This window comes from Zootermopsis nevadensis, unplaced genomic scaffold (assembly GCF_977971745.1).
Source record: "Zootermopsis nevadensis isolate Lab colony 2312 unplaced genomic scaffold, Znev_1.0 Znev_ptg000022l, whole genome shotgun sequence".
Classification (NCBI taxonomy): domain Eukaryota; kingdom Metazoa; phylum Arthropoda; class Insecta; order Blattodea; family Termopsidae; genus Zootermopsis; species Zootermopsis nevadensis.
Window position 1 is genome coordinate 21,709,552 of NW_028259154.1, and position 27,998 is coordinate 21,737,549.

Sequence of the window (27,998 nt, forward strand, 5' to 3'; positions counted from 1 at the left end):
TAAACAGAATATTACGCGATGGGAAAACATGGTACGCCTACAACAATTGTCTGAGATTTATCATTAATTTTGTGGCAATTCAAAAACTCTGACTTAATACTTGCATTGGTTTGAGGTGTAACTTTACTTTAAATATATTCTATTCACACATTTTTCAAATGACCTCTCACCATTTTTAGCACTCAAATTCTCGTCATTAGACAGATGAACCACAAACTCCATCCGCTTAATCATAAGAAAAGTCATAAATGGAAGTGCTACAATGCGATATGGAATTAAAATGGCGTTCTCTGTTTACAAACAAAACTCAAAAGTCTTTACGTCTTCCTAGAAGTTTTAATCTGTAGATGGAGAGCCGTAGATCAGTTCTTGTTTCTCAGAGTTCGCTCATTGCGAGATATAATGTGAACTGCACAAACGTTGTACGAGAGCTTTGTATGTACTGTTCTACGAAATTCATCATTGAACGTTAGGACTACGAGCCACAAAAAGGATGTCAGACACATGGCAGCACATCACGAAAAGGGGGTACAGAACTATACATGGCCATAATATCATTGTCCTATAAGAATTCAGACATATGAAAACCAATCATAACATATGTTAAATAAAACTGTCTATGATGAGTCAGTGTGTGTGTGTGTGTGTGCTACTAATTATAATTACAAAAAAAATATATATATAGCCTTTTTCTAACTATAACGCGTGAATATGCAATTTCTTATAAAAATTCGCGACACACCTCGTGGCACACCAGTTGCAGAACACTGATCCTATACTTCACAGAATCAAAATTGAAAGAGTTAAATAAAAGGAAACGGACGCCGGACACTTAAATATGTCTGCTGGTCTGTAGACAAGAATGCGAGGTTAAATCTACGTATTTTCTCTCATTTCATCTGCATTCTGTGCATCGCCCCACTAAACCTACCCTACAATTTCCCCAAAGTCCACTCGAATAATTAAACAAACCCAATATCTTTGCCCACTCTCTCAGTCCTGGCTTCAATTTCCGATGTTGTCCGTCTCTGTCTTTCGTGGTTTTCGCGGGGTCGCTGCTAGAGACCCCTCATTAGCACTGATGATACCGTACTTGGAGGATTTAACTGGAGTGAGAGTTACCGTTGTACCTACATGAGGTCGTCTCTAAGTTGGATTAATGTTAATTAAATCCACTATTTTGAACTGATTTGTAGAGGAAGTTTGATCACGGTCATTTCTGAAGACTGTGTTAGGAGTCTTTGCGGCTGAGGTCAAATTATTTTGCTCAAGACAGGGATGAACCAGTAAGAAGCCATAGCCAAATTCTGTTATTAGCAGGTTTTGAACGCTAATCTCTAAGTTACGGTATGTGTGGTTACAGAGGTCGTAAGCCCATTCAGCTTCCCTGTAAACTTCTGTTTTATAAGGCTTCAGCTCTAGTAGTTTGGCAGTTTATCGCCGGTGAATCAATAGCAAAACGTATAATGATGGTCATGCAAGTAATAAAGTTTCGCAGGTCATGAATGCCGGACAGTACTCTTTATATTGTAAAATAAATTATGAAATTATATATTGGAATTCCATCCACTGCTGATACAATGACAAAAATGTCGTTCTGAACTTCAATAGCAAGGTGTATTATTATAATTAATATATTTTATTTGGGAATTATTTATTTAGCGATCTCATAATGCGTAATAATGTGTATACCCTCTGTCAGATATCTTTATCACATTCACTGTCACCCTGTTATCGTAAACAAAATCTGAATAAGATTACACAGTGTTCCTGTCTAAAATGTGGAGTCCTTCTTTCACAATAGTTATGTTAGTCTGAAGAAAATATCGAGAATATCTCTATTATTTTTATCAATGTTTGGAAAAATCAGCTATCTCTCTCTCTCTCTCTCTCTCTCAGTTTACAAAATCTAATTATGTCTTAAATAAATATTAAAACATAAGAAGAAAAATTTTAAAGACGACTTTAGATAATTTTTCATTCGAATATCATCTGGCTCACAATCTATGAGCGCTCTTGTCAAGAGGCCACAAATACTTATGGAACTTTCGCACGTGCATTTTATTTATTTACGAAAGTATCACTAGAACAGTGGACTTATTATGATGCAGGGGATAACATGAGTGAGAGAACTGTATTCATCTGGGGCAGACGCTTGTCTAGCTGAATGTACGTGCAAGACAAAGGCTTCGTGTCCCTTCTCGAAAATTACCACGCCAATGTCGCACAACGCCTATAAATTATCCACGAGGCACGTGTGATATACTGGTTGGGTGCAGAAGTGCGCCAGGTGTAAGCACGGGTCACATTAGTATTTATTGCATATTTGTATTTCATACTGTACACAGAGTGTGCCAAGACTCCCGTATTTCTCCTGTTTCCTCTTATTAGTCAGGCAAAGGAAAGCTGAATTTCGGTTTTAAAATAGAAATATTTTCCAAAGTGTTCTTTATATACAGATGTTAATTTGATTGCAAATACTAAGGTATTTTTCTAAACAAAAATTACACCCCGATATACTGTACAGCCATAAAGCGCATTACAGTTCCATATTTTTCGTTAAATATACGTCACGTCGAAAAATACTATAGACGTGTCACCTAAAGTCCAGGATGAATGTTTTTCACTCCTGCTTACTGTTTGAGAAGCCTCTAATTCAAATGTCGATCCGGATAACGGCTATCCTGGCAAATACTTCGTGCTTTTCGCCAGTCATTCCAGTAAGATTATATTATATTACCTTAAATAGGCAGCGACCGATTTCTTCCATATATTTTCTATACATGATTCATTATTTATCCTATTATCCGACTCTGTATAGTATGACTCACTGACACAGTCGTTAAACACACCACGAATTAAAAAATAAATTATGCTTCGTTATACAGATTTTTCTCTCTCAACAACGTTCTTTTATTACCGTTGCAGAAATTTAAAAAAAATGTCTTGCTCCTTGTATATAAAATAGTGTTTGTTCCTGCAAGCTGCAGTAAGATTTTACCATGAATCATTTGTTTAATATAATAAAATATTAAATGGTACGTACAACGGGCAGAAAGACAATTCGACGAGACTACATGAACTGCAGTAATTTCAAGCAGCTCGCAAAGCACAAACTGTTATGTGGAAACACTGTTCCATTCGTGACGATCTAATTTTGCAATTACATAATTACGACAAGCAGAACGGGGTCCTGGGGGTGACGAGAGATTAAATAGCGAGGAGGGCAGAGAATGAAATTGTAGCAAATACAGTCATGTATAATTTGTGCAGTTTTGTGTGATCTCCATTGTTTTCTAAATGGATTTTAAATTGAATTTGTTAAAATGTCAGTAGTCAGTTCTACTAACTACCTCCATGAAGCAGTGTCAGTTTTGCTAATTAAAAATATTTTGTAAGGGAATTTGTACGTGAAAACAATTACTGACACTTGTTGCTGATAAGCTGATTGTTTACAAACAATAATGCAACAGAGAAAAATTAAGTAAGGCCCCATTAGAACTTGCCTCGTGATTTCGTCTGCTGTAAAAATGTGGCTTGTGTGAACAGTGTAACACTGGTTGCGTTTGCAGCCATATATCCTTTTGAAAGAACCTTAGATGCAGCTACTGTGGCTATTTTGGGTTACGTAGTAGCTTTATCGGTTCCAGAATTCTATTGTAGTATTTAAAAGCATCGGTTTGGTAAGCCCCCACTACTTTCAAAACGGGGATCTAAAATCACGTTATAGGAGAATATTTTGGTAAAAAAAATTATTTTATAGAACTTCATTGTGGTTTTGAATTAGACCTAGTTCGCTCGTCTGGAATAGGCACTTCTGCTGAACAGAGAAATGCTGTCGTGAATGATATAAAGTTAAAGCTCGTTAATTATGTATTATACACAGAATAAAAGAGCACGAGTAAGCTAGTTTTGTGCTGTGGTTTACCGCAGATCATTAACATGCAAGCTTTGTTGTGCTTTCCAAGCTGCAAATGTCATCGAGATGCTGACATGAGATAGACATAAGCAGCGTGAAGTGATAAAATGACAGTGTGAGTTCATTGCTATGACACGTGAATGCTCTCGTCCATTATAACAAAGGAACAAAGCTGATATAAAAACGTGTGGTGAAAATAAGCCTCACTCTGCATTATGATGTCAAACACCGGTATTAATAATTAAGTAACTCTGAATATAGGTTTCTTTCATTTTATAAAGAAAGATAAGCTTATGTATGGTATTTTCAAATCCGTTTCCTCCCTAAAAACATTAACCCAAACCACGGATTTCGATAATACTTAGTATGAACAACATACTACTAGACGCCACCTCAAATTCATTCTTTTCAATGTCCTAAGACCAATAATATCGGATCGGAGAAACGCAAACTTCTGAAGTAGAAAGGCCAACTGATATAGGATTCTAAAATTTGATGCCATAAAAGACCTTTGATATTTGTGTGTAATGCAAAACAACAGGTCAGCCGCCCGATATCTGTATTTATATTTCTGTTTGCTCGTGATAAAGAATTAACAAGGAAAAGTCTGAAATTTGGAGCACTGAAAGTAGATCATAAACGTATATTAAATTATGCAGCCCTTTAAGCATTATCTGTGTGTAAGAAATTACAAAAATTTATGACGTAAACCCCCTTATATTATTCTTAAACTGCTTTGTCTGCTAACCGCCTTTACTGCGAAGTTTGTGTGAGAACAACTGCAATTTGATTCCATCTTTAGGATTTGGAAACAAATACAAACCGAAAATGTTAAACTTAAATTAGCGGTACAGCGTTATCGATGCCAGAGACAGGATTTTTTTGGTTTCGATTTCAGAACTATTTATGAAAAGATGAAAGATCTCTTTTGTGAATTTAACACCCAAGAAGAAAATTCAAATAAAAACTATGGTTAAGTAAATAAACATGCCACTTGAAAGTACTGAAAAAGATGTTTAAACAAAAAAGGGGTGACGTAACAAGAGGACGGAGAAAATGGCATAATGAGAATGTTTCATAACTTTTATTCTTCGCTAAATATTATTAGAATAATCAAATTAAGGGTAATGAGAGAAGCGAAACACGTAGTACGTAATGAATAGACGAGAAATACATACAAAATTTTAGTCGGAAAACGTGATGGGAAGAGACTATTTGGGGGACTAGGTCTGACTTATCTGACTTAAAATAGATCCCGTTGATCGGATCTTGTGAACAAGATGGAGAAGCTTCCAATTACATACGAGGCAGGTAATTTCTTTACTACCTCAGCGACTATTAACTTTTCTACCTGAGGTTTTATCATTTTACTCAGTCTCTCCAGGCCATGCTAAATAACCTCTGTTTCAGATACAGCGTGAAACGAAAAAAGTATAAAGAGTATTATAACAACACTGCATTAAAATCCGTTCAAGCAAATTGTTTGACAAAGGCCCGTTTTTCGCTAAAAGGTGTCGATTAATTTTCTGCTGCCTAAGATTATTGTTTTCACATTATTATTAGAGTAGACCATGTCGTTTCTCTGCCCGTTCCCATCGATCAATGCCTCGTAAAATATGCATCGAACAGTTTATATCCATAGTAATTTCAGCCTTTATTAACGAAACAAACGAATGCCAATAATAGTAACAGGGCTGTCCACTGCGGAAAAAATTATGGTAGCGACGTATGGAAATATGTGACTTACTAACTTTACGCTACAGTCTCGACCATGAAATTTGATGGGTATTTATTCTGTTAAAATGTCTCCTGCTTGTATAGAACCCAAGGGTTCGTTACTGTATGTTACTCACGACGACCTGCAATTATTGTCTCCTATCCTGAACCAGTTACACAGCCTTCATTAGAATCCAATAAAATATTGTTGCATTTTTCGTTGTACCAAAATAGGTAGATTTTTTAAAACAATCGTGAGTGAATTTGTATATTTGTTGTTATTTATTTGTAGGTGTTTTAACAATGCTGCATCAACTGCAAGGCGGTGTAGCGTCCAGTGATTTTATGTGCGTAAGTGGAAAAAATCAGGCTCTTCTTTGTATTTCGATGTACTTTTCCGTCAATCATCTCGAATTCGAATAAGTGAACTTTGTACTGCACCACTTAAAATGCCCGTAGATTCTGTAAAGTTTCTTCTAGCTGTTTGCCAATATGATATCAAAATTTCTTGTGATAAATAATTTATTCTTACATCAGAACGGTAAGGCTGTAGAACCCGACGTTTCAACAGTGCTGACACAAAATCCCGTTTTTCCTTACAGAGCCAACTGTTATTCAATACAGCCTCTTCTTGAAGCCCGTATGTGTGAATCACCTGCTTACTCTGGGGTCCTTCGTCCCGCACAGAAACACTGCAGATAGACTGCCCCACGTTGTTCTAGCCGAGCAGTTATGGCTACGACTTATGTCACTAATTCCTGCAACTGGTTGTGACAGTTTATTAGTGTGGTTTATCTCAAATACACCCGATCCGTATTCTACGTCGCACGCACACCTCACGGTTCACCGCGCAGACCTCGTTTGGTCAGGTGGACATATTAAACTCAAAAGTTCTGACAGTCAGGAAAAGATATCTTGTGGCAATGGATAATAGTTCGTTACAACAAGTGGAATGAAGTGGGTGCCTTAGACAGTGATGTTGCAGTGTTATGAGTGTTATAGATTACTGGATTAAAACACAAAGTCAGTCGAAAGTGCACTTAAAAATTAAACTCTTAACTCAAAGAAAATAAAATTCGTTTTCATCACAAGGATTATTTGGTTATTTACGTTGAGGAAAATGTTAGTTGTTAATTCCGATAATCAATGAAACCCACACAAACATTCTGTGGACAAAGATAAGACTTATTGAATGTCTGAGCACGAAGTACGGCATTTAACACTCGTATTATAGAGAAGTATCAGAGAAAGCCATCATTAGCGGAGACTTTCGAAAATTTGAGGATAATATTAAAACTGATCTTACTGAAATAAATCATGGCTGTATAAACTGGATTTATCTGGTTTGAGACAGAGATTAATGGTAAGTTTTTAACACGTAAACGGATCTTAGGGAGGCATGGAATTTCTTGAACAGCTGAATAATTATCAATAGCCCACCGAAGAACGTTATTAGATGCTTGATTAGTTTAATTAGACGTGTTTGGTTATTGGCTGTTGTCAGATTTAGTTGTAGGGCTATTTTAGTAAAAATGAGTAGTATTTATTATTAAACACATGAAATTTCAGCTACACTTATCAATCGTGTATTTGAATTTTCAAGATTAAGAAAAGAAAGTTTCTTCGTATGTTGTGATTCATAAGAATCTGTTGAAATGCAAACGATGTAGTCTACACACGTGAATACAATTACGAGTAAAACAGAAATATGTGTGTAAAATACGTAATATAATTAGAATAAATTCTGTTACTTTACAAACTGTTCATTTATTTTATTTGTGAAATGTGTTACTTTTCTTCAGATACACAAAATACTACTGTCTAAGAAATCAGTCTGTGACACACAAGATACGTTCAGATATCTGTTTTCACACAAACATTCAACAAACTGAAATATGAAAGCCAATGATGAGGGGTGTATTAACGGCAATAGTAATACTGCTACATTCAACTTGTGTTCCACAAGAATCATCTAGTGTCCAGGCCCAAATATCTGCACACACTTGGCTCTCAACTTCGGCTCATGTGGTAGCTGCTATTCAGAAACGTCTTCACCTCCAATGTGTGTACGTAGTCCACAACAGGGCAGTCGACTTCGGTAAGTTCATGTGTACCTTTCTGGAGATTACAGAGAATAAATTGAAAGGCATATCTGCACTCACAGAAATGTATCCTGAATCCTAAATTTTTATAGTAGAGTGGAATCCAGATATTTAAATATTTCAACGAAAGACTAGATTCAAAAATTTTTTTTAACGAAGTAACATGTTCGGTTCATTGAAAATTTGATGCCGTACTCCCTTCTAGATGAACAGCGAATGACGTCACAATTTTGGAAATTGCTGTCACTGCACGGGAGACAGGTGGCATTTTCTGGTCCCAGTGGACTAGGTCGCACATCCGTTTGCGGTCGGAGTCCCAATCTATACGCCATCATCGCAGCAGACGAGAGCAGAAGCCACTGCATACAAGAGGTACACTCACCCCCAGCTAACTTCACCAAGTTATGGAAACATTTCAGCTGTTACTTTAAATGCAAACAACATATGTGTCAGATAGATGGTTTTATACGAAATCATTGGAAAACGATAACAAATACAGAGTGTAGACTATGAACCCCGAGCGAAATTGCACTTCAACCCGCTAGGTACATTTATCATAATGAAAGAATCTGGGAACACAGTGTAATAATGTATATGGCAAGATTTGCAGTTTACGCTATCCACAGATTTTATGCATTCAAAAAATGTGCGCTACTGTAAGCATTTATACATAATTTTGTGTTGGGTGGTCTGTCTGTCTGCCCGTCCGCATGTTATAGTCCTAATTCCGAAATTTGTGATGTAATTTCATGTTCAAGTCGGTAGTCACTGATAAAAGGTGCACTCTCCTTTCCCAGTTTGCACAGAAACGTTACCTCTCACAAGGCATTTGGCTTCTGTTCCTCAACACGACAACGAAAGAAGCGTTCGAAGACTCGAACGTGCCGTTCAACAGCCTTGTAGTGGTGGCAACACAGACCAGACAAAGGATGGTAATTCTCGAAGAAGTTTACCGAGTATCTCCACATCTGCCTCTTGTGACCCGGCGAATAGGCACGTGGAACAGTACGACGGGTGAGCTGTCCTGGACCAGACAAGTAGACAGCAGGAGTCATCTCCATGGTCTGACCATCAAGGCTGCCGCAAATCACGTAAGTTGGCTGAGATTTCCGCTGTGTTTACGGATGTTGGGGAATGGACATAAAACCTCCTCCGAGTAACATGTCAATTAGTTATTAGATTCACTGTTACTAGGGCCATCAAATCAAGGAAGATGAAAAAGGGCGAGGCATGTAGCACTCATGGCAGAGACGATAAATGCATACAAAATTGTATTAGGAAACCCTGAAGGGGAGAGTGTGAGAGACCATTTGTAAGAACTATGAGTTGGTCGGAAAATAACATGTAAACGAATGGTGATGAAATATGTGAGTGTGTAGACGGGATTTGTCTGGTCCAAGACAACACTGTAAAGAACTATTGCGTCACATAAAATGTGGGGAATTTCTCGTCCAACTGAGTGAGCATTAACTTACCATCAATGACTTCCTTAATTGAGTTAGTTTCTTCCTTAGCCTTTGAAGCATAGCTTACGGTACATTTTCTCATCACATAGAGCGATCCATTATCTGTGAAAAGTTTCCGCTAGTTCAGATTATGACTACGTTGCATTCTCTCGGTATTAACTCACTCTATCACCGTGTTTGAAATCATTGACACATAAAATATTGTTTAATACAGAAGCAGCAAATATGTTCATGATCCATCTCCATACCAAATTTCACGCACCTGTCTCCACTTGTTCATTTGTTATCGTCATCAAACCGAAAGTTAAATATAGATTCCGCGTCAGTTCGATACCAGCAATAAAATTAAAAACAAAAATATCCATCAGTATACTATAATGACAACCATTCATCTGAACGTGGGACTAGAGTCACATTTCTAAAATTTGTGTAGGCCTTTTTCCACTTTAGACATTTGACAGTGCCCAAAGTGATTATCTGGAATTTTATGCATGTCAAAATCCTTTGGGAAAATCATACTTTCTAGTGTGCGCACTTCTATTTTGAACCAAATGTCTACAAAATTTATATCAGTTGAAACAACAGCATTATAGGCTTGCATTGTTTTTTCTATGTCAGAAAGTGGTTTAGTTTAACCATTTTAAGGCCCTATGATAATTGTATTCAGCATCTAATTTAATAATAAATAATTCTGCATCTTTTTACCGATAGGCTTCATATACGCCTTGTTGTAAACAGAGATAATTTCTTTAAACAGTATTAACTATTTCGTCTTTGTAATAGAGATTTGTTGTGTGTATGCGTGCGTGTTCTTTGCTTTTGAGGTTCGGTCTGAAATCAAATATTATTTAGGTAAACCTTGCTTCAGATGGTTAAGAAGCTACGCGGGGCCTACCATATCAGGATATAATATATTCAGATATGTTCGTGCAGATGTTTTAACAAAATTTCCATGCCTCGCCCTTACCTAATTGACCTTAAACATAAATTTTGCGAAGCCACTGCATCAGTTTTATAATAAAATGTCTCAAAAAGTTTTGAAGGTCTCCTTCATCACTTGGAACTTGTATATTGAGAACATGTGATTTGGGGGAAGGATTTTCCAACTAATTAAACTGTTAATAATATAATTTTTGTAGAATTGTTAATTTTCTAACATGTTGTCAAAGTGCCTGTTTCACTTATAACAGTTATAAACATTAAATTCCTTCATAACACGAATGGTCATATTGTGTTTTATATACAGAATAATTTTCTTTCTGTAAGCTAGTGTAACTCTTTGTATTTTTTCACTTTGACATTATTTCTAGAATCCGCCTTTCACTGTAGTAGAGTTGAATAACAACCGAGCGCAACTTACGAATGGATTCTTTGGTAAAGTATGGAAAATACTAGAAAAGAGAATAGGATTCAGGTAAGTACAATTACATTCCACGGTTTTTTTTCAACTGTTTGTGTCTTCTAGATAAAATATTCTATAATGGTCAGGCTCAGATATTAAATCCTAACATTTTACAGTTACGTAAAACTTATTATTTTTTTTTTAGTTTGATTAATTTCTGTGACGTATCCTTAGGTTTTCTTAATTTAAGAAAAAGTGTTTCCTGAGTAATACACTGAATATCAAAATGCTTCATTTACAATGTTATATCCCTAAATTAGACCGTTTTCATTTACTGCACACTGAGTCTACACTTTTCGAAACTAAAGCACAGTACGCATATTGGTAGCAGGCGTCAAAAATGATATTAGTGAAAAAGTTATTGAATAGTAGAGATATTACATCGAGTACTGGCGTTAATTATTTACTTTCTATTTCGTTAAACACAAAACACTGAAAAATTAATGTAAATATTTTATGACACATCCATTCTGAGCTATTTGATTAATTGTCATTTAAAATTTATTAAGTACGGGTTATGACTGACAGACACGAATCAGAATAAAATTCGCCGAAATCTGTTTCCTATAGACCACAATTTCAATTGTAATCTGAGGTCCGTTTGTAAATTAAACATGTGATAGACGCGACTACACCTTCCATTTATTTCGTGCAGAAAACAAATAACAGGGAACTGTGGGTCAGATATTGCGTGTTTTTATTTCATTATAAACTTAACAGCTCCACATAAAACTTACAGCAGATAAAATCTCTGTGTAGGAGAGGCTATGAATTCTGACCAGACAGGCCTGTCGCCCAGTACTCTGTAAACAAGAACACCTACAACAGTATAAGTTTAAGCATAAGTTCTCAGTGCAAATGTCGGTTTCAAGACTTGTCATATTCAGCAAAAACTTCACCGCAAGCCCGCATCTTAAAAATGTGTATATGTGAAGTTCGAATCCAAGATCACGCTGTACGTCTTACGTACCATTTTTGTTCACTGCCATCCGATTATCGACATAAAAGATGGAACCACTGCTGCCTCTATGTGTCTTCCCATTTGAATTTAAATTTGTGTCTTCGCCTATGTGAGTTGATAGAAATAATAGCATGGGTCAAAGACCATTGACCAAAGCAATAACAGATTCTGAACAGATAAAACTGCACTTCATAAAGCCCCAAAATTGAATGTGCGTATCGATTCAGCCTGTTATGAAACTCGAAGGTTCATTGCCGTCTTTATAAAAGCCCGCCACCAGTCCCTATTCTGGGCCAGATGAATCCAGTCCACATACTTGCGTCCTACTCCTTTGAGATCCATGTCGGCATTCAGTACTCATTTCTAGTCTCCTCATGCGTGCTACATGGCCGGCTCTTCTACTTCTTGTTGATTCGATGACCCTAATCCCCTTCATATTTGGCAAAAAAAAGTTATGAATCCCAAATTATGAGTTCTCTAAATGAAATCTGGGATTCTCGCGGCGGTGAAAATGTTTATGCTGGTTTCGTAAGTGACTGTGGACTTGTAGGAAGATATCTCTTAAGCCTTGAATATGGAAACAGGATTTCCCTCCGAAACGTAACAGGGCAGAAGACCAACACTGATATGAATCTCCTCATTATGCAGTTTTCGCGATCCCTATATTGTTTCATATCTCATAGGGCCACATATTCTTCTAATCAGCCCCTTCTCAGACACTTTCAATCTGTGTTATTCCCTTACGGAAAGAGAACAAGATTACATCAATACGAAACAACAGGTAAAACTAGTTTAATCTGCTTTGCAAATGACACTTTTGTATGGAGGACAAGAAGATGAAATAATCGTCCTACGTCATAGTAGGCATTTCCTGAATTTAATCTACTTGTAACTTCCCCTCCTGTCTGTTACTCCCAAATATTTGAACTTTGCTACATTTTCGAAGGATTTTTAACTAAGTTCGTATTTTTCTTATTCTGGCCACAATGCATGAACTTGTGTATAGTTGTCTCTGCGTTCGCTTCTATACCAACCTACATTTTAATAATTTGTTACTGTACTCATGCTTTCGCCCAATCCCAGAACATAATATTGCAAACCCTTCTTTATTAGTTTTAATGAATTATGGGAAGCAGACTTTCAACTTTCAGTAGCAATTTCGTCTGCAAAAGAATTGGGCTCTAGTGTTATAATTGTATACTTCAGTATTTCCAACATCATTAGCATTTAATAGCCGACGAAAATAACTGATTCACCCATTCAAAATGCTGTTCGAACTTCCAACTAATTTACCGTCTTCATCTTTTACTGTCATTCTTGGTTGGCAGCCATCTTAAATGTATTTACACATTTAAGCAAGCCATATTTTCTAACCTGACTGACCTCAGTATCTCTTTTAAATACTTTACGTTATTTCACATATTACATTTTGTGTTCCGCTCAACAATTACTTACAAAAGGCCCCCTTCATATGTTGCCAATTGTTTCATTAGCACCGACTGGTTCACACCCCACAACACGACATGGAACGAAACCACAGCGAACGGAACGGAACTTCTACAGCTGATTTCTCGGAAACAAGTTGATATGGTGGTCTCTGACGTCACAATTACTCCATCCAGCGCAGATGTCGTCACCTTTACTGTTCCGTTATTAACGTACAGGTAATTTATGACAATACAGAGAAATCCCGAGGGGCGACAAAATATTGTTATATGCAACTGCATTACGTTCACAGCGTTAGTGGGACGGATTCACACGGGGGCGTGACAAGTGTGAAGCCTTGTTCACAATGAGATCATGTTTCTGCTTGCCTTTGTGTTGTAAAAATTTCGGATGTCCCGTTAACAGTTCCTTCAATAACTTCCACTTCTGGCAACGGACAAGTGTTCCAAATTTTGTCACTACCTTGCATGATCTGTCTTCATAATCATCGTAAATAAATTAGGCTACAGTATCAAATGAAACGCTTTTTACGAGCAATCTCATTCGATATGGTGCATTTTTGAGTTTCAAAAGCTTAGACTCGAGAGGTGTAAACGTATTTTAAATTCTCTTTAATTCATAACTATTATTTAACATTTTTGTCAGAATGTTCTTGCCCTCTCTTTCACTGTTTCTCTTCAAAACTGTAATACTATTGCTGTATGTTCTAATTATATTAATACATTTCAGATATTATCCGCGTCATTTAACTTGGCATCTGTTAGAGTCGAGAGTATGAAACGCTGTGCGCATGCTCTGATCGATACTGTAGTTAAAAATAAAATTTCGCCGCTGTATTGGATGTTTTTGACGATCGAATACCCGCATCTCTGTCCCGTTGCAAAAACCAAGATTCGAATCATTACTGTGCAGTGCAGACGCCAAACAAACTGAGCAGACATTTTTATTCTTACCTGGTCTAAACAGAAAGTCCGAAGACATAAAACTAATGACATTTACGGAAATGTGACAGTTCACTGTAGCGACAAGTGTCCGAGCCCTAGAAAAGTTACGAATTGGTGGAAAGATTCAAAGGGGAGGCGGAGTGTTGATTCCGTCGTCACTTTGACGTGCTTTTGGGTCACATGTCATGACGAATCAGCAATGACGAAAATACGTCTGGAATGAGCATCAGTTATGGAAATAAAAGTTGCAGGAATTGTTTAATGCAGGGGTTCTCAACCTTTTTCGCTGGCGTACCACTAACTCTAATTTAACACATTAAATGTACAACTAACCAAATGCGTTCAGGAAAAACTTATTTATGCTAATATTATCTTTTGATTTTATTACTTAGTTCGCGTACCATAGGTTGAGAAACACTGGTTTAAGGAATAACCGAAAACGGTTAATTCTGATTTAATTAGGAAACTTCTCTAAAGTCGTACCAAATGCATGTCAAAGTAAGGCAATTACGTAAAAAAGAAGGCGTCTCTAAGTACTGCGTAATTATCGCGTTTGAACGTATAATAAAATCTCCATTTTAAAATACTTATTTTATATACAGAGGTAGATTCATAATAACATTTCGGTCTGATTGAATGCGTTTTGTAAGTTAATACTTTCGTAACTAATCCAACTTCAGTTTTTAGGAACCACAACACAAGCATCCCACACAGCAAGTGCATTTTGTCTAGGTTTTCTGTTTTCATCCGACTACCGGACAGCGAAGACTCGGACTGGAGCATGTACCTAGAACCTTTCAGGAAGAGTCTGTGGCTTACTGTACTGGGTGCGATTCCCATATTCGCCATCTTCCTCTCAATTTCCCAGTATTGTGGGCGTGTACTGCGAAAAGAGGAGAGTAATGGCAGAGACGCACAATTCAGCTTCTGTAACTCTGTGTTCTATATGTTCGGTGCATTATGCCAGCAAGGTAAGATCCATAATTTTGTAACTAACTATACGATATGTGGTCTCTTCTGAAGACATTATAATGGCCCAGGTAGCGGGAAAGCTTTGCCGATTTCACGGAATCCGTCGCCACGTTCCAAAAACCACTGGAACCTGCTCTAAAGATAGTCTAGTTAATAGGACAGCTGGTTAAAAAAATCTGTTAATCAGTCACTTACTTTCCTGAGCAGCTAGCAGTAAGTTGATTCTGTATGCGTCCTTGCAGGGACCGACGTGACGCCAAAGGAGACCTCAGGCCGCATGGTCTACAGTCTCTTCTTCCTCAGCACCTCGGTTGTCCTTGCCGCGTACTCGGGGCTCCTCGTCTCCTTCATCACAAACAAATATGGAGCACTTCCATTCAGTGATCTGGACGGACTCCTTCGTTCTGGAATATATTCATTCGGCGTTTTAAACAACTCAATACCTTTCACTTACTTTTCGGTAAGACATTATTATAATACAATACCAGTACTGATTGGTTCTTGAGTACACTACACTGTCTTAACTTAAGATGTTACGAGAATATCCTCGAATTAGATGGGGAAATAATCACGATCAGGATTATCAGTTCGTCCCTCTTTGGCTCAAATACCCTCAAACTATGCTCTTCCGCCAGACTGGGAGGCAAATTTCACGCCAATCAAACGAGACTTTAAATCTTCACGTTTTTAGATACGTGACTGGAAGCCAAAATAATTTTAACTTTCTCGAATTTGATCTATTTTAATTTGACTTTTTAATATCCCCTTCATATAAATGAAATTTTAAACATTTTTTGAGGCATTGATAGCTATGATCATTGTAATTTTTACATCTTGTTGACGAGACATGAACATTTTCTCTGTATTGTCTGTTTAACGTTTCGTGCTACATTATTTGTTATGGTGAAAAGTTATCACTTCGCCCAACTTCCATGCTGGAGGACCACTCCTTATCAGCTGTCCGTAACCGCTTATTAGATATTTTGATAACAACAATGGTGATACTATCGCTATTTTGTTAAAGTAATCATTAGTCTGTATCTATGAATACGCTGGCAAATTCTTCACTGGTGAGAGGAAGGAGAATACGAACCCCGTATACCTGACGTGTCATCAGCCAGAATCAGTACAGAAAAACCCTAGATAAACTACACAACAATACGAACAAGTTAATGTGCGTCTTATAGCCTTTAATTTCTCGGACCACAGGGTGCCAAACCAAATACTACATTACATCGGATTTATTCCGAAATTATGACAAAAGACCCGAAGAATTTTCCCAAGACAGATGAGGATGGTTTTCAGCGAATCTGCAATGAAAAGTATGCTTATATGGCGCCTACAGAGTATGTTGTATCAGTCATAGAGGCAGCGAACTGTGATGTGGTTCCTCTACCAAGACAGTACTTTGAGAAGATACTCGCCATTGCACTTCCTAGCGACAGTGAATACAAGAACCTCATCAACCATAAGTAAGTCCCAGCAGTGTCAGGCTGTCCTACGTCAACATTCACTAACTCCATTTATTGGTTTTGTATGATCATATGATTGTTAAGGGGTTTGAGGCGTGGGCCTTGTGCCGCTTGGTCACCGGGACCGTGGGTTCGAATCCCACTCAATCCATGGATGTTTGTCCGCGTTTTTTCTGTGTTGTGCTGTCCTGTGTACAGGCAGAGGCCTTGCGATGGGCCGATCCCTCGTCCAAGGAGTCCTACCGAATATCTATAGATCAAGCCAACGAAAAGTTGGGACCCGCAGTGCTCAGGCACTTGGAGAACGGGTCGTTCCCAGTATCACAGTGTATGATTGTTAAAATAAATAGTGATTATTTCCTTAAACGACACTGACAAGTTGGTTCTTGTGGTGGAAATACGTTGTAAGGTGTCCGATTTTTTTTAAATTGGCCAGCATGAGTTAGAATGTTGCCATCCACTCTCTACACATAGTAACTCTAGGTCTGAAGGCGTTTCTTTCAGTAATTACCAGTTTATAAAAAGTTCCACTTTTACGAGGTGAGATGTCCAACCTTCCTCCTTTACCTGGGCTTGGGAATAAACAACTCAGTCATCTAAATGGAGTGGCCATAGAACTATTACGAGATAAAATTTAAGCAAGGAGTTATAAATCATTAGACTGAACGACTGGTAAAATATTAAGTTTCAAAATGAATATTGTGAAAAAGCATAGTATGTAACAAACAGTCTATTAAAAATTTCAAGATAACAAATAAACAGCTGGTGGCAAGGCTTGACTAAACGTTTCGCTATAAACATTCGAAATATCCTGGCACGTCCAGTGAACTAACCAACTAGCGCCTAATTCTTACGCGTTTCCTTTCAGCTTAAGGGCTATGACGAACACAGGAGTGCTGAAGAAGCTTAAGGAGGACACGTGGACGCTGTCTTCACCGAAACCCAAGCCACACTGGAACAGTGTTGGAATTAAGCATATTGCGCCCCTCCTTGCTGTCCTCTTGGTTGGCATTGTGACAGCCTCCGTCCTACTCGTCTTTGAACTTTCAGGAGTTCCCGTCATAAAGAAGTCCTTACTCCCATGTTTCGAGAGGCGTCTCAGGAGACAAACAAGTAGAGAATTTTGGTATCTAAAGTCTGGTTAATATAATCATAACCTACTCATCTAAACATTATTTGTTGGTATCCTAAGCATGAAAACCTTTCCTGTGGCTACAAATAAAGAGTTTTATTTATTCCCTGATTCATGCTTTAGAAGATTTACTAATGCTGCCTAATACTTAGGCTGTGATTCATAACTAATTCATATACTGTCATCATTCTACTTTTTTGTTATGTAACAATGTTGTTACAACTGCATAGGTTATATAGCATTGAATAACAGGATGCTTGAGAATCGGTTGCGGCCTATTTTAAGGCATTATACTAGAATACTGATATTTGAATCTGGAACCTCTCAAATATGATCAGGAGTTCCAACCACCACATGGTTTCAATATGTACATTTTCACTTTGATTGACAAAGATTATTTTCTTAAAATAATTAAACTTATACTTAAATGATGAAGCAGGTCTACATACACTTCTTAAAGTATCATGCAGATAACCTCATTTCTCTACTTTATAGTCTGCAAGGAAGAAACCATGCAAAACAATTGCTAAATTTACCATGAATGGAGAATAGCTTTGGCAACGTTTAACATTAGCTAGTGTTAGTGATAACTTGTAAAATATCAAGGTCGCCCAGAAATCGGACACATTCTTACCCTTGATTAAAGCAATAAAATGGCACAACGTTTGGTACGTGGGATGTCAGAAGATTGTCTGAACTCCTACAGTTCTCCTAACACGTCTGCTAGAAAGTTTGTTAGGTTAGGTAAGGTTAAGAGTGATAGAAAGCACCTCCAGTAGGTCACTTTCTGAGAATATTAACTCAATTTAACATCAGGATAATTTGTTACTGCCAATGCTTTTAAATGTCTGTTGCGCAAAAAGCAAAGAAATCGAATATCAGTTACTAGTTCTCTTGCTAAAAGTTAAGAAAAACATACCTGTGCACCAAATCAAGTAGTACGCCACTAATGCGAAATACGTAGATCCACGTGTACCTATGTCACTTCTCTGTTCCTTGCAATATCTTCTATGGACACATTCTTCAAAATTATTAATACTACCATTACAGAAAAACCAGAATCCCATAACTTTTAATAATGGCATTAAAACCTTTCAGAAATTTACCATTAAAATGCACGCACTTGCTCACTACATGACTAACATATCAAACTTCCTCTTGGTTGCATCCCCAGATTTTCCTGCCATCTGCACGTTGCGCATTACTTTCTATAAATCCAATTCCGGCTTCGGTGGCTTTATCAATAACTACGTAATCTTCTTACACACCATGACTAAAGCAAAGAATTTAAATAACCAATACTGACATGCTGTGGTTGTTACGTTCCCTCGGTTTTTATATCTACACACTTTTTATTCTTTGCATTCACTTACATGGAATCTTAGCTGAATTTCATGTGTCCTTTTATGCTAAAGTAAAGTGACCCACTTCCCTACCAAGCCAAGCAGAGTAGGTGGAAGTATAGCTCCACACATTATCCTGAGTACCAAAGGATGGCAATGAGGCATCGTAGCAGACCTTGACACATCAATACTTTGTAACAGTTCTGTCAGATGCTGCAAAATCCAATATGGACACAAAACCACAGCTGGTAAAGTTAATGTTCACACACTAAAGATTTCTTATTTTTGAGAATGGGGTTTGATCTGCATTAAGTGTACACAAAAGCTAATAGGATAAACAACATTGCAAAGAGGACATTTAAAAAATGCATTCTACTGGAGCACACATTTCCACTATTACCGATTCTTCTTCTTCTTGTTCTTGTAGCGTTATAACACTATGTGGGTCTTAGCTTGTTTGACGAGTTTTTTCCATTCTGATTAAAGGACAATAAATTCTATACCCACTGTAGCTAAACCTGTGACATTTTAGAAAAACGTCACATGTAAAACATTATTTGGTATATGTGTGGTGTTTTGAGCAAGGCAATAGTTCAAATCTGATCACAAGGCAAAATAAATAAAGGGTTGAAGTACTATATTAAGTTTTTACACTGTCATATTACACAGTTTTACAGTATTATGAATGCAATGTTACATAAATTATGTAATAGTGCAGTAATAAGCACTCTGTACCATACAATGAAATGCAAAGCATTAATATAAACAACAGAAACACACCCTAATTCTTATAAAATACAAACAATTTTTCACCTTTCAATACAAAAAAAGTACATTTTCATACCAGTTCCTAGCTGAGCTAGTCAAATTCAAATTCAGTTCATCTTAGGAGGTGGTGGAGGAACAGGAAGATTCCCTAACTTGGGCGGAGGGGGTGGTACGGGGTTAAACAATGGTGGTGGGGGTGGCATACCAGGTGGGAGTAGCGGTCTTGGTGGAGGCGGCGGATGAACCAAAGGAGGAGGAGGCATGGGTGGTGGTGGAAGATTTGGGGGTGGTCCAGGGGGTCTTAGAGGTGGTGTAGGGGGAGGTGGAGGTTTAGCTTGTGGCTGCTGTTTTGGATCATTCTTGAAAGCAAACTGAAGAAAAAATTGCTTTGTGTCTTTGTTCCAATGAGTCCAAAATTTTCCCTCTGTTTTCTCCACCTCACGACTTGGTACCTAAACAACAGATTTATTTGATTAGAGAATACTGGCGACAAGTTAAAAAGAATTTTTCTGCATACAACACACAAAGTTACTGTTTTAGTTACAAAGCAAAATAAGAAATGAAAGCCAATTTTATTATTCGTTTTGACAAAATAATCACAAATCACATATCTGATTTACCAATGTGACTTAACCTGCATTTCAATACATTTCTTCCAGCCATCTACAAGTTTAACGATTTCATCAATTTCAATTCACCCTTAAATTACTTTTACACTGCTTCGTTCTAACTTTCTTAAGACTAATACTACCGCCACGGTGGTCTAGCGGTTAGAACGCTGGGCTTGTAATACTAATACTGGGGTCCCGGGTTCAATTCCCGGCGTTGCTCAGATTTATTACAAGTTGTGGTGGGCAAGGCCATGGTCTAGGCATCACGCAGTTTTCCTCCGGGGTGTGTACTGGATACGGGGGAAAGAAAGAAAGAAAGAAAGAAAGAAAGAAAAATAGAGAGAGAGAGAGAGAGAGAGTGACACACACGGCGCAAGATAAATGCACACAAAAATCTTAGTTCTGTGTTTAATAAAGTATGTGGGGGGCAACAGATAATTCTTAACACACCATACAACTACAATTTCAGTTCAGAAGTCAAACGCAAGATAAAATTCTTACCTTGAATGCGATGGTCTCATAAGGTTCTGCAGCAAACAGCAAATACTGCCATTTCCTGTCAGGAGGTTCAACCTTTTGCTCATACGCGGACATGAAACGATGTCGGGGAGATATTCCATCAGCTATTTCTGCAGAAAAAAGAAAATAATAAATAACAAGGTAGCAAGAATGACTACAGAAGATTTATAAAAAGAAAGAATCTAATTAAATCTTGTTACAGTTCCACAAACTGAGTCTGTCTGAATCAGTTGCTGCAATTACATAGTACTAAATGAGATCTGAATTATGAATGTAAGGGGATTGTTTTTTTGTTAGCAAATAATTACCGAGTCACAAACAGTGGTATTCATTTATATTCTGATATACTGGAACAGGAATTAAAATCCAAGTGAGCACGAGACAACAAATTTCACATAGCTTGATGAAAATTATGTTATGAAGATTAAGATCTGAGATTCTAAAAATTGCCTGGTGATTTCATGACTGGAGTTATTTTTTGCCAGAAACCTATTATATCAGCAAAATATAGTAAAAATACATTAATATATGAATTAAGAGTATAAAAAAAATATATAAGCTGTCTTCTGTTGAAAACAAACCATGTGTTGAACCTCCCAGTTTATTGGCAAGTTCAGGGAGACAGGATAAAGCACAAAGCCTTGCATAAATCATGCAAACAAGTCTCTGAACACAAAGCTTTGAGAAGTGCATACAAATTATGCATAATACAGTCATTACTTACCGGGATAATCGATCTGGAAAAGCAAACTTTGTTGACCACTTTCAGGCTCACGTTGCTTCGTGACTCTGTATCCTGGGCGACCAATCTTAACAAATTTCTTAGGTTCAACTCTGGGCTTTTCTGGTGCAGGCTGTAAAGAAAAGTCCAATACATCACATAAAATGCCATGTGATATTTCTTAATGTTTTCACATTTCATTATTGCATTCTTCATATCCATTGATTTGACCCTTTTAACAAATTATAAGTATTAATTATGAAATTGTATCTGGCTTTTCATTTACCTGCTGAGGTGATTCCTTTGCTTCCTTAGCTGCTCTACGAGCTAGGTTGGCTTGGTGTTTCTTGCCTTGCGTATGGGCCAAATAGCTTCCCTCATTGTTATGAAGCGTAAGACAAAGTTTACATTCATATGAGCCTAAAACAGACAAAAATATAATCTTTTCAAAACACACAACAAAAGTAGCATTACATCATCTTACAAAACCACTAATATTAATGTTTTGTCAAGATTAAAATTAAAATCGGTGCTTGCTGCAACACTGCGCAGATAACTGCTTTGATCTTTCTCACTTTGACTGTGACTATTACTGAATCAGAAGAAATTCATAGCAGAATGAGAAGCAATGATAAACTCTAGTTACCTTGAACTTGCACGCAATTTTAAAACTTGCTGGTACTTAAAAGGAATACATGCTTCCTTAGCAATATAAAAATTCAGCCTCAACTGTATAAGTTATATAGTTTGAATGAGTTAAGAAGACTAACATCAAAAATAAGTAAACAAGACATGGAAAGACATTGTGAAACTGGAAATAAGCAAGTGCAACAATGACATTTTTCAGTCAGAAAGATGAGTACCCTAACCAAGATTTAAAATGGGTATATCCTGAATACACATCTAGTGTTAACTGCTTAAAAGTAATAAATGTGATTAAAACTCATCTTTAAAATACTAGACAATTTCTTTAGGGAATCAGTCACAATTTGAAAACATTAAAATTATTTCTTTCTGTACTCTCACACCAGAACTTCAGCTTAAATAGACATACTAGCAAAAAAAAAACAGCTTTCATAGAAATCACCGACCAAACACATTTCATGTATACTCAGCTATTCTGTCTTTTTACAGTGTTAAGAAGAGAGTAAACTGGCATGATACCATTGCTGTGAAGGTGAAACTAGCCACTTGTAACTGTTTCAAGTATCCTGGTACTATGTATTTCATACACAAATGATACAAAACTCACATTTCATTGTTTTGCACCTGGCCTTTCTGAGCACTTCACATTTGAGCCGTAAACTACAATTTAATAAAATTATTAAATCTACTTATGCAATGTTATGATTATCCCAAAGTGTACAAAAAGTTAGCACTTACCTAAATGATTTTTCATAAAATACGGATCCTTATTTAAATCAATAGTTTCAAGTGCTAACTGACGGAGACGTTCTCGACGATCTCTGTTGCTTTCTGACCATGATGCCTGTCCACCACCTCCCGTTTTGCCACCAGGACGATTTTGGAAATCCATACTGTGTCAGTACTACAGAAAACATACAGTTACCATTACTTCTACTTAGCACATTAATTTTAAATGTTTGCTATGGTGATGACTTCTCCTTGTTTTAGCCCTTTCTAGTCATGTCATCATGCACCTGCTTAACATAATATACTACCCTCTGTTATGCAAATAATGCTTAAAGTTACCAGGTAAGGACATTTCATGACATACAACAAATGCCCCTTCATGGGAAGTCAAGGTGTTAACTCCCTGGCCACCTTTTACTACAGTTATATTATTATTTATTCAACCTGTGGATGTAACTGATGTAAACAACTTTACAAAAACAAGAGCAAAAGTATTATAGCCAAAGACATCAAAAACAATAACATTCACACCTCTCTTTCACTTTATACTATAAACTAAAATTTTCATCCAAATGCACAAAAAACAGTGATTATACCTACAGTGGATTATATGCTACAGTGATAACACAATACAAGAATATTCGGCACCACCAAGCAAATCGTAAACAATCACATCACCAAAATGAACACAGTTAATGCCAACATTGTTACTAAACATCTGTGGTACAGCTCAGATTTTGCAACGTAAAGGTCACGGTTATTAGGAGGAAGACACGAACAATGTCGACTACCAACCGTAAAAAGTCCTCCAGAGACATACATCTAAATGCAGGCACCATGCCTACTGTGCTGCCATCTGTATTCCGTAGTCTATTCCTTCAACATAGCTAAAAATGAAAATGTCCAAAAAACAGACCTCTGCAATCTATTGATCTCATAGGGTTATTTACTGTGCACATTCGAACTACTTGCTTCATCCTCTTATTCAACAATTACAGTATAAAACACTATAAATTACAGACCTCACCGATCATGAATTCAAACTTCTTGGTTTCTACATCAGACATGGATTTTAAATATGTTGCATGCCAAATTTAATACTTATTGACATTGTACACAAGTGAAAAGAAATATTCTTATGCCTCAGAGTCCATAGCAAACCTGCTGTTAAGTCCTTCAGGTTCTAACACCATATAGACTTGTAGGTACATACCCCAAACATGGAGGCAGTATAGTCCCTCAGAAACCTGAAATCTACCTACAAGCCACACAGAATTTGATAAGAACTGCAATGACAGTTCTGTGCAAAACCAGCATTCCTACAGAAATGCATTGCATTACAACAGAAAGAACCACAATCGACACCTGTTTCATGGACATAATAAAACAAGTACTATTGCAAGATTTGAGGCATTTATAATGGGAAAAATGTAGACCCCTCTTGATGACATTTACTCTCGTAGCTTGCTACAAATAGTTTGTAGAATTCATAACAATCCTCCAAAATGATAACCACCTACAAGACTGCAGGTTACTATAACCAAAACAGTCCATATTGCACGTGAACACCAAATATTCGACATCAGTTTCTTCAATAATTAAATTTAAAGGATCCCACAATGGAAAGGATAAGAATTTTGAGACAATGTTTTCAACAAAAAAATCAATAAATTATTTGACATATTTATTATCATTTTATAAAATAGTAACACCATCAAAGGTTAAGCCTGCAAGACACAGCAACCTCCAATTTTCTTGATCTTGTTCTCAGCTCGCTTGGAGAAGAACTTTGCTTTTACAATGACTGGTTGCTTTGGCAGGCTTCCCTTTCCTAGAAGTTTGTAATAACCCTGCAAATGAATTTCACAAAACAACTTCAGAAAACATAATAGTAATATCCTAAAAACAGATTGCTCAACAGTTGAATACAACAATCATGCTGAAAATAAATGCATTACAATAGTGCTACAGCACACTACCACTGACTTAGACACAAGATATATATAAAAGTATTGTTAACAAGGACTTTTGCCTTCATCCATCCACTCAATCAGATTATAACAGTCACCAAACCAAAAAACTAAATTCAGTGATAACACGAATGTACTGTACAATCATTAAAGTATATCAGCTGGTTCAGTTTTCCTACACCTTTCTTCTTGTACATAACCAACACAAAGCAATGTTAAGTCAATAACAGCTTGTAGATACACATAAAATAAAGCTACAGTTTTTAAGCTATGCATATTTCAGACATTTTGTCTCCCTTTATGGTTCTGATCAGAAGTGAACAATCATCAGGATGAGTCAGTCCGCCCGTTCACAAGTCATCATTTCCAGAACTTGTAACAGATTACATTAACAGGATCACACTTACCGCCTTCACAATGTCAATAACTGGTGCCTTGCCTTCTGGATGATCTTTGTACCTAAGCCTGGTCTGCTCACTGACTAGGGTCCACAGTTTATCCAAGTTAATTGTGGGACACCACTTAGAGTTTCTTCGCAAATGATAATTTCTCATTCCGAGCTAGGACATATCAAGCAATTGGAAATTATATTTCTGCATGCAGAATTACATCATTTCATTCCTCACAGAATGTACATTACATCAGTGACTATTATAAGGCGTGGCTTTTGAAGGCATTAATAATGCCTTTACACAAAGAATTTGCTTCACACTGATGATGATTCTAAGTAGCTCTTGCATGTATTAGGATACTGTTCACAAATAAAGTATTAAGTATCATGTGATTCTTAAGAATGCTCAAACACAGCTGTTTTAACACACAATTAAAAAAACTTAAGTTCCAAACTAATTATTCTGGTGGTGTGGTGTCTTCATGTTTCCTTGAAAGGAATAATGGACAGCACAAGCTCTAACAAACTTGATTGTCAAAGGGGACAAGTAATTTTTAGAAAATTAAAAAAAAATGTATGGGTTGACTCTGACAAAGAAAGCAAGATATGAAATTAACAGCACCAATTCAGAAATATTGTGGGTGGGTCACTGGTATCCAATATCATCCCCATTTTATGGTTCTGATCAGATATGAACAGTCATTCAGGATGAGTCAGTCCGCCCGTTCACAAATCATCATTTCCAGAACTTGTAAGAGATTACATTAACAGAATCACACTTATCCCCTTCACAATGTCAACAGGTGCTCTGCCATCTGGATAATCTTTATACTTGAGACTGGTCTACTCATTCAATAGGGCCTATGATTTATATAACTAATAAATTCTATTTTATTCATAAACAGGCTACTATTTAGAGTTCCTTCAGAGGTGGTAATTTCTAACACCAAGCATGCAGATTGGTCCAACAGTGTTTAATAAGTTATAGCAAGGAACTATACTCCTAAAATAGCACTTTGTAAGACACAATGACTTTAAACATGAATAACTTCTATTCTCGGGCAGACTATCCAGAGGATGACAATGTTACAAACTAAAAGTTAGTTTTAAATAAAAATATGGTAACATATTATTTATGTTTTACATAAAACAGCAAAATCTGGCACTCTTTGAGTATACATTCCAAACTTATATAATGTAAAGTCCAAAACTGTTTCTTACACATAATGAAAACTTCCCATACACCGAATTAAACCAACCTTCCCAAAGTATCCTGGATGATATTTGTCAAAGTTTATTCTATGATGATGCATACCACCTGCATTACCACGACCACCTGGATGCTTCCTATGTTTGCCTGAAATAAAAGTGCCACATCAATTATCGCGTTCCTTTTGCAATAAAAGCAACGTGCCATAAATCTTGAATACTAAGATATGAAATTAACAGCACCAATTCAAAAATATTGTGGGTGGGTCACTGGTATCCAATATCATCCCCATTTTATGGTTCTGATCAGATGTGAACAGTCATTCAGGATGAGTCAGTCCGCCCGTTCACAAATCATCATTTCCAGAACTTGTAAGAGATTACATTAACAGAATCACACTTATCCCCTTCACAATGTCAACAGGTGCTCTGCCATCTGGATAATCTTTATACTTGAGACTGGTCCACTCATTCAATAGGGCCTATGATTTATATAACTAATAAATGTAAATAAATTCTATTTTATTCATAAACAGGCTACTATTTAGAGTTCCTTCAGAGGTGGTAATTTCTAACACCAAGCATGCAGATTGGTCCAACAGTGTTTAATAAGTTATAGCAAGGAACTATACTCCTAGAATAGCACTTTGTAAGACACAATGACTTTAAACATGAATAACTTCTATTCTCGGGCAGACTATCCAGAGGATGACAATGTTACAAACTAAAAGTTAGTTCCTTTTGCAATAAAAGCAACGTGCCATAAATCTTGAATACTAACCTATCCGTCCGTGGCCATGGCTCACATGTCCTCTCAGCTTCCTGGTCTTCTTCTTGTGAGTCGACTAACAAATAAAAATAGTTGAATATAAGTACCGTTACTAGGAACATAATGTGCCCTGTTCTCTACAAAACTTAATACATACAATTCAACTCAACATGTCTTCCTCTATAATTTTTTCAATAGATGTGAAAAATTATATGCTCATCAATACTTAAGCATGAAATGCATTACGAAACGCATTTGGTAAAAAAATAATGTAAATATATTATAACACTGTAAAACTTTCAAATACCTTACAAGGAAACAGATTAGTAAGATAAATCTATATATTAACAAGCCGACATCAAGCACACCGTACACTCACCATCTTCTCCAAGCGTCAAGAACCTCAGGTATAAACCAGTATGACCAACGCAAAATAATTTGTACACATGAAATAAATGATCGATCTACGCTACCGACTACGCCACAGAACATAAACTAAACCTTCCAGGTTATCGAGAACCAATCATGTAGATATCACAAATTCATGCTAAAGAATCACAGATTATCAATGCATATCCACGGATCATTTATAAAAGACTACACACACACACGGAGAGAAACTGGAGTCAACAAATATAGGTTAAAAATTTAACTGACCCCGACATGACATCAATTTTGCTCTTAATAATACAATTTAACTAATTAATAAATACCGTAGTGAACGTTCATGAGAAAGCCAATTTTAATTTATGTTTCTTATATTTCCAGTTTATCCAAGCAAGCCAAATTAA

General features: G+C 36.8%; 4 protein-coding genes across 9 annotated transcripts in view; 1 reads left to right on the plus strand and 3 right to left on the minus strand.

The window, feature by feature from the left end:
* The window catches only part of LOC110840498 (dipeptidase 1), a 254,454-nt gene extending 239,194 nt beyond the window's left edge, over positions 1-15,260 (minus strand). For 3 of the 4 annotated variants that reach the window (XM_087353977.1, XM_087353974.1, XM_087353978.1), the window contains exon 1: positions 15,124-15,260. The gene's annotated coding sequence lies outside the window, so the exon portion shown is untranslated. The remainder of the gene's footprint in view (positions 1-15,123) is intronic. The other variant, XM_087353975.1, reaches the window with a different exon arrangement.
* On the plus strand, positions 6,524-17,967 carry LOC110832100 (putative glutamate receptor). The gene is made up of 10 exons (XM_022068796.2): positions 6,524-6,998; positions 7,438-7,733; positions 7,943-8,109; positions 8,535-8,828; positions 10,514-10,617; positions 13,060-13,230; positions 14,689-14,927; positions 15,171-15,388; positions 16,138-16,400; positions 17,269-17,967. The coding sequence occupies exons 2-10, from the start codon at positions 7,541-7,543 to the stop codon at positions 17,543-17,545; spliced, it is 1,926 nt and encodes a 641-aa protein (XP_021924488.1). The 5' UTR covers positions 6,524-6,998; positions 7,438-7,540; the 3' UTR covers positions 17,546-17,967.
* A 1,528-nt stretch (positions 17,968-19,495) lies between these two features.
* LOC110832098 (splicing factor 3A subunit 2) lies at positions 19,496-23,623 on the minus strand. Of its 2 annotated transcripts, none has more exons than XM_022068793.2 (6): positions 23,469-23,623; positions 22,878-23,043; positions 21,781-21,914; positions 21,498-21,627; positions 20,756-20,883; positions 19,496-20,095 (listed from the first exon to the last, which is right to left on the minus strand). In XM_022068793.2, exons 2-6 carry the CDS (start codon positions 23,029-23,031, stop codon positions 19,751-19,753), a joined length of 891 nt encoding a protein of 296 aa, XP_021924485.1. In that variant the 5' UTR covers positions 23,032-23,043; positions 23,469-23,623; the 3' UTR covers positions 19,496-19,750. The 2 variants fall into 2 exon arrangements, with proteins under 2 accessions (XP_021924485.1, XP_021924486.1); XM_022068794.2 differs by having other exon boundaries at positions 23,465-23,606.
* Positions 23,624-24,537: 914 nt separating this feature from the next.
* Positions 24,538-27,714, minus strand: RpL27A (ribosomal protein L27A). 2 transcript variants are annotated; one of them, XM_087353980.1, is made up of 5 exons: positions 27,587-27,714; positions 27,220-27,283; positions 26,489-26,586; positions 25,246-25,398; positions 24,538-24,718 (listed from the first exon to the last, which is right to left on the minus strand). In XM_087353980.1, exons 1-5 carry the CDS (start codon positions 27,587-27,589, stop codon positions 24,590-24,592), a joined length of 447 nt encoding a protein of 148 aa, XP_087210106.1. In that variant the 5' UTR covers positions 27,590-27,714; the 3' UTR covers positions 24,538-24,589. The 2 variants fall into 2 exon arrangements, with proteins under 2 accessions (XP_087210106.1, XP_087210107.1); XM_087353981.1 differs by lacking the exon at positions 27,587-27,714 and adding an exon at positions 27,515-27,538.
* Between the last annotated feature and the right edge of the window lie 284 nt (positions 27,715-27,998).

Excerpts from the sequence above, each read along its gene's own strand:
- LOC110832098 (XM_022068793.2), bottom strand. The coding sequence starts at position 23,031 with ATGGATTTCCAAAATCGTCCTGGTGGCAAAACGGGAGGTGGTGGACAG. Across the intron at positions 21,628-21,780 it reads CAAAGGAATCACCTCAGCAG|CCTGCACCAGAAAAGCCCAG; the intron begins GTAAATGAAAAG and ends TTTTCTTTACAG. Across the intron at positions 20,096-20,755 it reads ATGAGACCATCGCATTCAAG|GTACCAAGTCGTGAGGTGGA; the intron begins GTAAGAATTTTA and ends TCTGTTGTTTAG.
- RpL27A (XM_087353980.1), bottom strand. Across the intron at positions 26,587-27,219 it reads CCATGGCCACGGACGGATAG|GCAAACATAGGAAGCATCCA; the intron begins GTTAGTATTCAA and ends CTTTTATTTCAG. Across the intron at positions 25,399-26,488 it reads ATCCAGGATACTTTGGGAAG|CTCGGAATGAGAAATTATCA; the intron begins GTTGGTTTAATT and ends GATATGTCCTAG.
- LOC110832100 (XM_022068796.2), top strand. The coding sequence starts at position 7,541 with ATGATGAGGGGTGTATTAACGGCAATAGTAATACTGCTACATTCAACT. Across the intron at positions 8,110-8,534 it reads GAAGCCACTGCATACAAGAG|TTTGCACAGAAACGTTACCT; the intron begins GTACACTCACCC and ends CTCCTTTCCCAG. Across the intron at positions 8,829-10,513 it reads TCAAGGCTGCCGCAAATCAC|AATCCGCCTTTCACTGTAGT; the intron begins GTAAGTTGGCTG and ends CATTATTTCTAG.